Source organism: Coregonus lavaretus, assembly GCF_964263955.1.
Source record: "Coregonus lavaretus genome assembly, chromosome: 24".
In the NCBI taxonomy this organism is placed as follows: domain Eukaryota; kingdom Metazoa; phylum Chordata; class Actinopteri; order Salmoniformes; family Salmonidae; genus Coregonus; species Coregonus lavaretus.
In genome coordinates, this window is record NC_140011.1 from 38,648,048 (window position 1) to 38,661,275 (window position 13,228).

At 44.7% G+C, this 13,228-nt stretch overlaps 1 protein-coding gene across 1 annotated transcript in view; it reads left to right on the forward strand.

Annotated features, from left to right (window-relative positions):
- The window catches only part of LOC311099984 (calcium/calmodulin-dependent protein kinase type II subunit alpha-like), a gene marked incomplete at its 5' end in the record, with an annotated part of 86,811 nt that overhangs the window by 65,945 nt on the left and 7,638 nt on the right, over positions 1–13,228 (forward strand). The window contains 7 exons of the mRNA XM_084140708.1: positions 508–630; positions 737–820; positions 4,557–4,599; positions 8,006–8,043; positions 9,145–9,177; positions 9,647–9,695; positions 11,720–11,795. Coding sequence (XP_083996834.1) covers positions 508–630; positions 737–820; positions 4,557–4,599; positions 8,006–8,043; positions 9,145–9,177; positions 9,647–9,695; positions 11,720–11,795 — 446 coding nt within the window. The remainder of the gene's footprint in view (positions 1–507; positions 631–736; positions 821–4,556; positions 4,600–8,005; positions 8,044–9,144; positions 9,178–9,646; positions 9,696–11,719; positions 11,796–13,228) is intronic.

A 13,228-nucleotide genomic window follows, 5' to 3' on the forward strand; every position in this document is an offset into this window, starting at 1 on the left:
TATGCCTCTGCTCTGTCCTTTCATATTTCTCCACTCTGTCCTTTCATATGCCTCTGCTCTGTCCTTTCATATGCCTTTCCTCAGCCTACAGTATGTTTACCCTCATATATCCTTTGGAAAATGTACCTTTAGGATTATTTTCACTCATTTGAAGATGATCACCAGCTTGAATTCCCATGATTTATTTAAGCAATAAGGCCCGATGGGTGTGGTATATGGTCAATATACCACGGCTAAGGGCTGTTCTTACGCACGACGCAACGTGGAGTGCCTAGATACAGGCCTTAGCTGTGGTATATTGGCCCTATACCACAAACCCCAGATGTGCCTTATTGCTATTATAAACTGGTTACCAATGTAATTAGAGCAGTATAAATAAATTTTTTGTCATACCGTGGTATACGGTCTGATATACCACGGCGGTCAGCCAATCAGTATTCAGGGCTCGGACCACCCAGTTTATAATTCTATGTAAATACTAAATACCTCCTTGTGTATGTATTGTAGTTCCCCTCGCCAGAGTGGGACACTGTTACTCCAGAGGCCAAGGATCTCATCAACAAGATGTTGACCATCAACCCTGCCAAGCGCATCACAGCCTCAGAGGTCCTCAAACACCCCTGGATCTCAGTGAGTACAGAGCATGCACGTCCATACATTCTCACAATGATCACAATGTCCAGTAAGATCCCTCCCGGTGTCTAACCTGACATGTCTTTTTTCTCTCTCTCTACAGCACCGCTCCACTGTGGCCTCCTGCATGCACAGACAGGAGACGGTGGAGTGCCTGAAAAAGTTCAACGCCAGAAGGAAGCTCAAGGTATTGTAGAGTTCTGGGAGTAACATGAAGTGTAGATGTGATACTGGAACATTCCATGTTACTCTCTGTATTGACCAGGGTAGGAAAACAATATCAGATTTACTAGGTCACTAGTGATGGGGGTTTGAATGACGTTGGAAATGTGATCTATCAAGGCAAAATGGCTTTCATTAAACGAGTCCATGCACGGTTCCAGATGAGAGGACGTCTCTTTGTTTCGTTTGTGTCACAGCGTTTGTGTTTACTTTTATTTGACCCCTTTTAGGCAGGTCCATTTAATTGTAATTCATTCAGGTTCCACTTTTCAGGGGAACAAATACTTACTTTTAAAACTATTTGAAAACAGATCCCCAAAAATGACTACTTTTTAAAACTATTTGAATACAGATCCCCAAAAATGACTACTTTTTTAAACTATTTGAATACAGATCCCAAAAGATGACTACTTTTTAAAACAACTTGAATACAGATCTAAAAAAATGACTACCTTTTAAAATGATTTCAATACAGATCTCAGAAAGTAACTACTTTTTAAAACTATTTGAATACAGATTTGATAAAGCAACTACTTAAAAAAAAAGATTTTAATACAGATCCCAGGAAGTTACTATTCGATTTGCTGCCTTCAACTAATGGCAGGGCTGTATCTGGAACTGCATGTTGAAGATAGAAATATAATTAATAGAGCACACACATTCTCCTATCCTATTCCAATCTATCTGACAGTCATATTTGATCTAAACAATAAATGTACAGTGAGGGAAAAAAGTATTTGATCCCCTGCTGATTTTGTACGTTTGCCCACTGACAAAGACATGATCAGTCTATATTTTAATGGTAGGTTTATTTGAACAGTGAGAGACAGAATAACAACAAAAAAATCCAGAAAAACACATGTCAAAAATGTTATAAATTGATTTGCATTTTAATGAGGGAAATAAGTATTTGACCCCTCTGCAAAACATGACGTAGTAATAATAATAATAATTAATCATTTAGCAGACGCTCTTATCCAGAGCGACTTACAGGAGCAATTAGGGTTAAGTGCCTTGCTCAAGGGCACATCGACAGATTTTTCACCTAGTCGGCTCAGAGATTAGAACCAGCGACCTTTCGGTTACTGGCACAACGCTCTTAACCACTGATAAATTGACAAGATCCTCCCGTGTAGTTCTGGGCGGATTCCTCACCGTTCTCATGATCATTGCAACTCCACGAGGTGAGATCTTGCATGGAGCCCCAGGCCGAGGGAGATTGACAGTTATTTTGTGTTTCTTCCATTTGCCAATAATCGCAACAACTGTTGTCACCTTCTCACCAAGCTGCTTGGCGATGGTCTTGTAGCCTATTCCAGCCTTGTGTAGGTCTACAATCTTGTCCCTGACATCCTTGGAGAGCTCTTTGGTCTTGGCCATGGTGGAGAGTTTGGAATCTGATTGATTGATTGCTTCTGTGGACAGGTGTCTTTTATACAGGTAACAAGCTGAGATTAGGAGCACTCCCTTTAAGAGTGTGCTCCTAATCTCAGCTCGTTACCTGTATAAAAGACACCTGGGAGCCAGAAATCTTTCTGATTGAGAGGGGATCAAATACTTATTTCCCTGATTAAAATGCAAATCAATTTATAACATTTTTGACATGTATTTTTCTAGATTTTTGTGGTTGTTATTCTGTCTCTCACTGTTCAAATAAACCTACCATTAAAATTATAGACTGATCATTTCTTTGTCAGTGGGCAAACGTACAAAATCAGCAGGGGATCAAATATTTTTTCCCTCACTGTATATCTGAACATTCTGTAAATGTCCATTCTCCTGAATGTCCATTGCCCCAGGTGCACATAATCAAGTCAAACCATTTAACCAATTATATTTTGTACAGATAAGGATAAATAAGTTGTGATGCTCAACTACTGTGTGACTCTTTCAACATGACACTGAAAAGGTTGAAAGCTGCAATTCATTTTATGATACCTGAAAATACTGCAGAGTAATTCAAAGCCATTTGCAAACAACAAGTTGGATGTTTAGCAAAAACACCTTTGAACCTCTTTGTCCATCTGAGGGTAAGTGTTCTTGTTACTGTAGTTGATTCAAGAAGGCAGTTTTGGGATATTTTGTTTCCTTTCGACACTTAATAGACACATTTTGGTACTGTTAGCATTCACAGCAACACTTAACATTAAACTGTTCTTGCACCTGTGTAATAAAACAAATTACTTTTGGAGCAAAACATTTTTAGCATGTTGTTACATAATACTTTGGTAATTGCATTTTAATCACATAGCATTGAGCTGAGAGTTTGTAACTACTGTACACAAGAGGAATAGTGACTGTTCCTTATTCCACTTATGCAATAACTCCAATATTATGCAATTGTAAAGCAATTTCCACAGTCCTATGTAACAACAATGTTGCTATTGTCACAAAATTACTAGACATGTATAATCAAATCAAATCAATGTTTTATTTGCCACATGCGCCGAATACAACACCTTATAGTGAAATGCTTACGTACGGTCTACACCTGTTGTATTCGGCGCATGTGGCAAATACAACTTTGATTTGATTTGATTATACACTTGTTGTCATGTTACTGTATGTCTCACTCATTATGAAAATATATTTTTTATATTTTTAAGCTGCACAAGTGGTACACTTTAATGTTTAGGTAATTCTATGCCCTTCATGTATTTAATTATAGGCTATAGGCTATATTCAAAGGAATATCTAAGACCCGTCCAAACCATGTGCTTATGATCATATATTTACAGTGAGGGAAAAAAGTATTTGATCCCCTGCTGATTTTGTTGGTAGGTTTATTTGAACAGTGAGAGACAAAATAACAACAATAAAATCCAGAAAAACGCATGTCAAAAATGTTATAAATTTATTTGCATTTTAATGAGGGAAATAATTCTGATTGAGAGGGGGACAAATAGTTAATTTCCCCATTAAAATGTAATATCAATTTATAACATTTTTTACATGCGTTTTTCTGGATTTTTTTGTTGTTATTCTGTCTCTCACTGTTCAAATAAACCTACCATTAAAATTATAGACTGATCATGTCTTTGTCAGTGGGCAAACGTACAAAATCAGCAGGGGATCAAATACTTTTTTCCCTCACTGTAGACTAATTCACTGTTGTAGTTTTTGGTTCTTCATCAAATATTTGGCAGCCATCAAAGACATATTTTTTTTGTTTTCAAATAACTTGCGTATATTGAAATACCTACAAATATTAATTGTTTTTCTGAGAGGTATTCAAAATACTTTCAAATATTATTTGTTTTTCTGAGACCTGTATTTGAATATCAAAGAAAATAGTTGCCTTTTAATTTAAACTCTATATAAACTATATTAGACTACCTTTTCAAATAAACTACAAAATTCAACTGTTTTCTGCCCAGGTCTGATCTAAACACACAACGGCAGGGTGACATTGTTCATGCATTAATACCAACTGCTTTTTAAATAGAGATTTGCCAATTTGCCAATGCACCATTTTTCTTTGGCGCTGTTAAGACATAGCAACTGTGACTCTAGGTTATTCCCTTTACAGTAAGCAGCAATCCAAACTCTTGATATTACATGTAAGCAAGCTAATCAAGCTGTTGATATTATATTCCAGCCAAGCTTGGTTGCCAAGAACACGGTGGCATTATAAAATGTACTTTTTAATGAATCCTTTTGTTTTTTTATATCTTATGTAACGATCCATCTCTTCTTATCAGGGTGCTATTCTCACCACCATGTTGGCGACTCGGAACTTCTCAGGTAAGTCCTGTAGAGGTGCCTTGTTAGAACGGTCCTCCGCTCCCTTCTGGAGTGAGAGTGGGCTTATTAATATAATATATGCCATTTAACAGACTTTCTATCCAAAGAGACTTACAGTCATGCGTGCATACATTTTCACGTACGGGTGGTCCCAGGAATCAAACCCAGTAGCCTGGCATTGCAAGCGCCATGCTCTACCAATGGAGCTACAGACTACAGGACTGCTTAACAGTGTCCCTAGGGAGGTCACTATTCTAGAGGAGTGACATGGGCTCAGGAGGCTGGTCCTAGACTGAGGGGCTCCAAGCCCAGGGAGCAGGGAGGTGGCTGGTCCTAGACTGGGGGGCTCCAAGCCCAGGGAGCAGGGAGGTGGCTGGTCCTAGACTGGGGGGCTCCAAGCCCAGGGAGCAGGGAGGTGGCTGGTCCTAGACTGGGGGGCTCCAAGCCCATGGAGCAGGGAGGAGGCTGGTCCTAGACTGGGGGGCTCCAAGCCCATGGAGCAGGGAGGTGGCTGGTCCTAGACTGGGGGGCTCCAAGCCCAGGAAGCAGGGAGGAGGCTGGTCCTAGACTGGGGGGCTCCAAGCCCAGGGAGCAGGGAGGTGGCTGGTCCTAGACTGGGGGGCTCCAAGCCCAGGGAGCAGGGAGGTGGCTGGTCCTAGACTGGGGGGCTCCAAGCCCAGGGAGCAGGGAGGAGGCTGGTCCTAGACTGGGGGGCTCCAAGCCCAGGGAGCAGGGAGGTGGCTGGTCCTAGACTGGGGGGCTCCAAGCCCAGGAAGCAGGGAGGAGGCTGGTCCTAGACTAGGGGGCTCCAAGCCCATGGAGCAGGGAGGTGGCTGGTCCTAGACTGGGGGGCTCCAAGCCCATGGAGCAGGGAGGAGGCTGGTCCTAGACTGGGGGGCTCCAAGCCCAGGGAGCAGGGAGGAGGCTGGTCCTAGACTGGGGGGCTCCAAGCCCATGGAGCAGGGAGGTGGCTGGTCCTAGACTGGGGGGCTCCAAGCCCATGGAGCAGGGAGGAGGCTGGTCCTAGACTGGGGGGCTCCAAGCCCAGGGAGCAGGGAGGAGGCTGGTCCTAGACTGGGGGGCTCCAAGCCCATGGAGCAGGGAGGTGGCTGGTCCTAGACTGGGGGGCTCCAAACCCATGGAGCAGGGAGGTGGCTGGTCCTAGACTGGGGGGCTCCAAACCCATGGAGCAAGGAGGAGATGATGACAGCTTGTAGACTCACTGGTCATGCATCAGGACACTTCCCCATGCCAATTGACACTCCCCTGTCAGACACTTTGGTCCAATTGTACCAACACATTAATTCACTGTCACAAGTTGGAATGATATCTGGGATATCTGTTCAAAAACCGACACATTGTGGAGGACATACTATTTTCTCCAGAGACCAAAATCTTATAAGGACAAGTTGTGCTTAGACTGTAAAGCAATAGCTGAACGGTGATAGGGATGCTGGAAGAGCCTGGCCATCTGCTTAACTAAAACACTAGCTATCACAATGTAGATTTGCTGCTTGACAAATGTGCATGTGTTATTATCATTACAACCCACTTACTGTGGCTGAGCCATCTGCTATTGGGTCCTCAGTCACTCCATGACTTCACTCAGATGGGCTATGGAATCCACCACTGCAGGTGGAACATATAGTATTATGTGGGGATGGATCATCCCTGTGTTGCTGTTATCTGCAATGTTTTGTTAAAATCCTCTACATTATTGTACTCCCCTTGGCTGCGAGGAAGGGCCGGCTGAGATGAAGGGAGTCACAGTGGAACGCTGTTAGGAAATAAAGAGGACGGCGTTCCATCTGGCGTGTAGCCTTGTGTGTCTTTGGCAGGCTTTCGTTACACCATAAGGTCACACAAGCGCAGAATCAATGTAGGCACTCTCACAGACCCAGAGATGGAGGGATCCCCTTCAAAGCCCACCGTTTACACATCCCTACCAACCTCCATCCAGCACAATATAATAGTTCTCCTCTCAGAACTCCACATAACCATTCTTATATTAAATGTGTGGACCTGAAAGGGACAGGGGAAAGTAATAGCAGTGAGGGGCCATCTTTAAATGGTTAGGCATTCTAATACCAATCAGGAATAGACCCCCCCACCTGCCAGGGAATTCTGTCCAGAAGCCAAGCCCCATAGGACTCACCCTGGAGGACCGGTAAACCATCTCAGCACCTCTAAGCACTACCATTCATCTTTAATGGTCTATCTTTACCCTCCAGATAGCCGTGGAGAACCACAGTCCACAGATATACAGAAAGGTTACAGCCTCATGCCTATTTATAAAGCCCTCACTTTTCAGATATTATGGTGGGAGACAAATCTGCCCTTTCAGCTTTTAATAGCGGTTTTCCTAAAGCCTATTGACTCCTATTATGCTTGGGTGGGTCGGAAGTGCTGTGTAAACGCTGGTTCAGGGCCAGATTTGCTTTTAAGATTATAATTGGTGTGATTTGGATGAGAGTAGAGAAAGCGGATCTCAAGCCAGGGCTTGGGGTTCCCAAGCCAGGGGGACCCCCATAGGTATACAGCCACACCCCCAGCAGCAGGGGAGAGTGGGGTCACAGAGCAATGGGTCTGGGGGGCCGGGGGGGCTAGGGATCAGGCTACACCCCAGCTGATGAGAGGCCCATGCTCCACACGGCCCCCGGCCCCCACCAGGGCTAAAATTAGTCGTCATGTTGATGAAAATGAAGTGGGGGGAACTCCCTGGCTCAGCTCTCAGAGAGAGGACAGAAAATGATTCCAGCTCAGAGACCAGGAGGAAGAGAGGACGTGAAGATGATAGGTAGAAGGATCGGTAACAAACTGGACCAGAACACTAGGGGAACAACAGGACGTGGTGTACTGTAGGGGTCATAGCCAAACTTTACAGAGTGAGGGAGCAGGGCTGGAATGTGCCCATGCTATCTCCCTATCTCAAGTGCTCCTATATCAGGGATCCCTCTCACACACCGGCCAGCCTGCCCAGTCTGGACCTCTCTCACCAACCGGCCAGCCTCTGTGGCAGCCCCGTCTGGACCCCTGGTGTTACACTATAGAGTGAACTATTGAGAATTTGAGTTTTTCTTATTTTCTTAATTTCCCTAAAAACTCTTGTTTGACCAGTTGTCTGACCTGAGAGAATCTTCAACAAGTCGCTGGGTTTGGATACTTCTAGTGACTCTTCAGCAATATGACCGTCTCATCGAGTTTTTGATCAGTGGAGATCAGGAAGAGGGCTTAATTTGAATAAAATAGTATATTTTGTTTCCCAGGAGACTTGTGGATCAGATTTTCTCAAATGTACTTCTACCTCTTTTCATTTGACTGAGACTATTGGCCATGCCCTTCGCCCTCCTCTTTTGGCTGTTTGTGCCCTTTTTCATTGCCCTGTTTCTCTTTGTGTCCCTCGCAGGAGGTAACAAGGCCAACAAGAAGACGGATGGTGTGAAGGTAGGGCTCCAGCTCCACAGGGTTCTCTTCTCACCGTGGAGTCAACTTGGAGGAGGAGGACTTTTGGGGACTAGCTGTTTAGTGTATATACCATCCGCTGTCCATAAAACATGATTTCAAAATTTGGCCGTTATTCAACATTTTGTGAAAGGTGAAAGCTATTTTCAACTTCTCTGAAAAAAACTGAATATATCAAACATGCTCTTTGAAAAGGTGACATCACAGATCCAAGTAGAACATGGGATTGTGGGAGTTTCACTGTCTGCTCCATTCTCTCTGAACACACCGGCTGGCCCCACCCAAAGCGTCTCCTCCAGTCCAGTCCAGTCCAGTCCCAGTCCAGTACTATGAGATAGGTATCTAATGGGATTAGTGCTTTGACAGTTAATCTGTATCAAAGCCAGTAGGAGAGTCTGTCTGTTTATTAGTGTTGTTTGTGAGTGTTCCGCTATTATAAGTGTGTTTCTGTGAGTTAGCCTGTGTGAGTTACTATTTACATGTATCAGGGATACACTCCACCTGTGGTACTCCCCCAGTTCCCGCTGGGACCTTAAGGAGCAGCCAGTCCAGTCCAGGGTGTCTGATACTGGGATTAGTGAGGCATGCTGCTGGCCACACAACCCAGCTCTGCCTTATCAAAGGAGTTCCTCCCTGACCACAGCCCTGCCTCTGACCACAACCCTGCCAGCTCTGCCTTATCAAAGGCATTCATCCCTGACCACAGCCCTGCCAGCTCTGCCTTATCAAATGCATTCCTTCCTGACCACAGCCATGCCTGGCCCAGAGGTTTCCTACACTACACACCACCACAACCGCCACAACCGCCACAACCGCCACAACCGCCACAACCGCCACAACCGCCACAACCGCCCGCCGACCAGACGGCTCAGAGAGGTATCCTGGGGAGACGACAAGGGCAACGTTGGCAATACGAACCCCAAACACACACACACAAACACACACATCCTGAGCCTCAAACCCAGATACATGTCCTCCCTCTGCAGCATGGAGGTGTCCCTCTCCTCCCCCTGTCGCTCCCTGGCTTGCGTCTCCATCTCATCCTGTGTGTTCCTGTCTAACCTCTTCTCATTTCTCTTCCAGAAAAGGAAGTCCAGTTCCAGCGTCCAACTGATGGTGAGTGTGATATCTCGGCCGCGCCTTTCGGCTTTACGCCTAACAGGGAAAGTGATAATAGCTTAAAAAAATCCAAACGAACCAATGAACAAGCGAATAAAGCTGTCATTCAAAATGGAGCTGGACTTTCTTTTTGTTTTTGTGTGTGACCATCCCATCTCTAACGTTGCCTAATCACGATGCTTTTTGATATGCTCTTGGGGGTTCATCGTGGGGTAACCCATCTCTCCTTCTCTAGGTGTTTCCCTCCCTCCCATATCTCACCCTACTCCTAACCACCTAGACCTCGGAGTAACCAAACAGCCTGTTCTCTCTCTCTTAAAGGTGCAGACAGTGAGGCGGCTCTCTGTTTGTCTGTCGGAGATGTGTGTGTTGTGTTGACTCGGCTCTTCCACTTCCTGGTGTGGAGAGAATACCACTTGCTGTGATTGAGTGTGCATCTCTGAACCCGTCTGTGTGTCATTTCTAGGAATCCTCTGAAAGCACCAACACCACTATTGAGGACGAAGACACCAGAGGTAAAGTTATCCCCTCCTCTCACCTCTCACAGCCGCACCACTAGCAGTCTGGATGTGTTAATAGGACAGGGTGACAGCTTTCAGGAGGAGTAGATCTCTGCTAGACTAAACAGATACCCTACGGGGTCATATACGTTGCACACACTCACATATTGAGATGTTGAGATATGGCTTTTTCTGGCTCAGAAAGTGATACTCCATAAAGCTATAAATAATCCTAAAACCAGCACAACACGGCTGTGGATAGGTTCACTCTTACTTCAGTTACAGTCCACTTACATGGGTACTGACTGACAACCTAACAGATGGGGAGAACAGATTGAAAATCTCTGCCGTCTGTTTTTTGAGACGGGTCTACCATGACGATTGACTACTGTGAAAACATTTCAGTTCATAAAGCAATGCAAATAGCAACTGTATTGACTCCCATTTAATAGCTTGACTGAGGCGGTACTCTCATGAATGAATATGAATAAGTCAGTTACATAACGGTTGGTGGTGGAGTTGCATTGCTGTTGCTCATGCCATTAAGGGCTTCTTCAGTTTGAACATCTGTGTTCTATGGAATGGGAATAAATAGCTAAAAAGCCTGTCTTCTCTCTCTCTCTCTCTGTCACTAAACCTAACACCTATTACTAAGAGACGGACCTGTGAGGTAATGCTCCTCTTTGACTACAGCAGCTCATTGATTTTTTGGAAACAAATGGATACATTTCAACACTTTATCTCCTCCTACAAGAGTGGTTCCAGAAAATGTCATTGTGATTTCTCCAGAGAGGAGGGAGATGCATGTGGCAGAGCTGCAATTAGGGCGATGCAAAGAAACTGTGTAGGTGGAGAGTGGGCGAGACGAGAGATAGAACAATGTTCTCTGCAGTGGTTGGAGGTGTTAGGGCGATGAAGGAAGGTTAGAGAGAGAGAGAGAGAGAGAGAGAGAGAGAGAGAGAGAGAGAGAGAGAGAGAGAGAGAGAGAGAGAGAGAGAGAGAGAGAGAGAGAGAGAGAGAGAGAGAGAGAGAGAGAGAGAGAGAGAGAGAGAGAGAGAGAGAGAGAGAGAGAGAGAGAGAGAGAGAGAGAGAGAGAGAGAGAGAGAGAGAGAGAGAGAGAGAGAGAGAGAGAGAGAGAGAGGTGAAAGATGTCCTAAAGCGCATGACAAACGATATAAACACATTTGCAAACTTTGACAATAAATCACTGGCATAGTCTCTAATAGCTACTGTATGTGAAATATCATCTATATTCTACGGATTTCTAGGTGTTTGAAGTTTGTTTAAAATGTCTCAAGTTGCTTGAATTCTCCCAGTTCTGTATTTACTGGAAGAGTGAGTTAGGAGAACAAACTGTGAGGATGTAACCTCTGTGAGCGTACCCTCTTCACGATATGCTTTGCCAACTCTGAGCTGCAACCCAGAGCTGGTGGGAGTAAAGCTCTCTCCCTGCTGGCACAGTGCAACTCTCAGTGTGTGCAGAGAACAGCCCCCCACACTCAACAAAGCACTGGGAGGCGGCAGGCAGACACACACTCACACACACACACACACTCACACACACACACACACACACACACACACACACACACACACACACACACACACACACACACACACACACACACACACACACACACACACACACACATATACACACACACACACACACACACACAAACAGACAGACAATACACACACACACACACACACACACACACACACACACACACACACTCACACACACACACACACAAACAGACAGACAATACACACACACATCCCAGGGCTGTATGAAGAAGGTCTATAAAGCTAAATGAAAACTGTTGCTATACAGCAGGAATAACTCATTTATTTATTCCTGTGCAGTCCTATTCTTCATGGTGGTTGTTGTCAGTAGTTCTCAGTGCAGAGCTGTGTGTCAGAGCTGTGTGTCAGTGCTGTGTGTCTGTGCTGTGTGTCAGTGCTGTGTGTCTGTGCTGTGTGTCAGAGCTGTGTGTCAGTGCTGTGTGTCAGTGCTGTGTGTCTGTGTTTCACAGTAAGGAAACAGGAGATCATCAAGGTAACGGAGCAGCTCATAGAAGCCATCAGCAATGGAGACTTTGAGAGCTATACGTAAGTAAACAGATCACATACTGCATCCATTCACCCACTGTTCACTCACTGTCTTTCTGTAGAGAAGTGATACAGATAGATTAGAAACATACGTTGGTAACGAACCTGTCTTAATGCAATGCACTTCTACTGATACAGCAGTCTGATTGGCTTAACTCAGGGTTTGGCGTAACTCAGGATTTGTCTTAACTGTAACAGTGTAATTGATAACTCAGGGTTTGTCTTAACTGTAACAGTGTAATTGATAACTCAGGGTTTGTATTAACTGTAACAGTGTAATTGATAACTAAGGGTTTGTCTTAACTGTAACAGTGGTCATTGATAACTCAGGGTTTGGATTTAGACGTTAATCTAAGATGGCATTGAGGTGGTTGTGAGGTGAAAACTCCGTAGGTCTATGTCCTTACTGATTTAGAGATAGATCATTTCCAGTGCATATGTCTGGGACTAGATTCCTCTAATCAAGGAGGGAGAAAACTGTCTGCTGATCCCGTGATCATGAATAGCTGTGCATACCATTCATTTGCTCAAGGAGGATGCACATACAGTGAGGGAAAAAAGTATTTGATCCCCTGCTGATTTTGTACGTTTGCCTACTGACAAAGACATGATCAGTCTATAATTTTAATGGTAGGTTTATTTGAACAGTGAGAGACAGAATAACAACAACAAAATCCAGAAAAACGCATGTCAAAAATGTTATAAATTGATTTGCATTTTAATGAGGGAAATAAGTATTTGACCCCTCTGCAAAACATGACTTAGTACTTGGTGGCAAAACCCTTGTTGGCAATCACAGAGGTCAGACGTTTCTTGTAGTTGGCCACCAGGTTTGCACACATCTCAGAAGTGATTTTGTCCCACTCCTCTTTGCAGATCTTCTCCAAGTCATTAAGGTTTCGAGGCTGACGTTTGGCAACTCGAACCTTCAGCTCCCTCCACAGATTTTCTATGGGATTAAGGTCTGGAGACTGGCTAGGCCACTCCAGGACCTTAATGTGATTCTTCTTGAGCCACTCCTTTGTTGCCTTGGCCGTGAGTTTTGGGTCATTGTCATGCTGGAATACCCATCCAAGACCCATTTTCAATGCCCTGGCTGAGGGAAGGAGGTTCTCACCCAAGATTTGACGGTACATGGCCCCGTCCATCGTCCCTTTGATGCGGTGAAGTTGTCCTGTCCCCTTAGCAGAAAAACCAAAGCATAATGTTTCCACCTCCATGTTTGACGGTGGGGATGTTGTTCTTGGGGTCATAGGCAGCATTCCTCCTCCTACAAACACCGCGAGTTGAATTGATGCCAAAGAGCTCGATTTTGGTCTCATCTGACCACAACACTTTCACCCAGTTCTCCTCTGAATCATTCAGATGTTCATTGGCAAACTTCAGACGGGCCTGTATATGTGCTTTCTTGAGCAGGGGGACCTTGCGGGCGC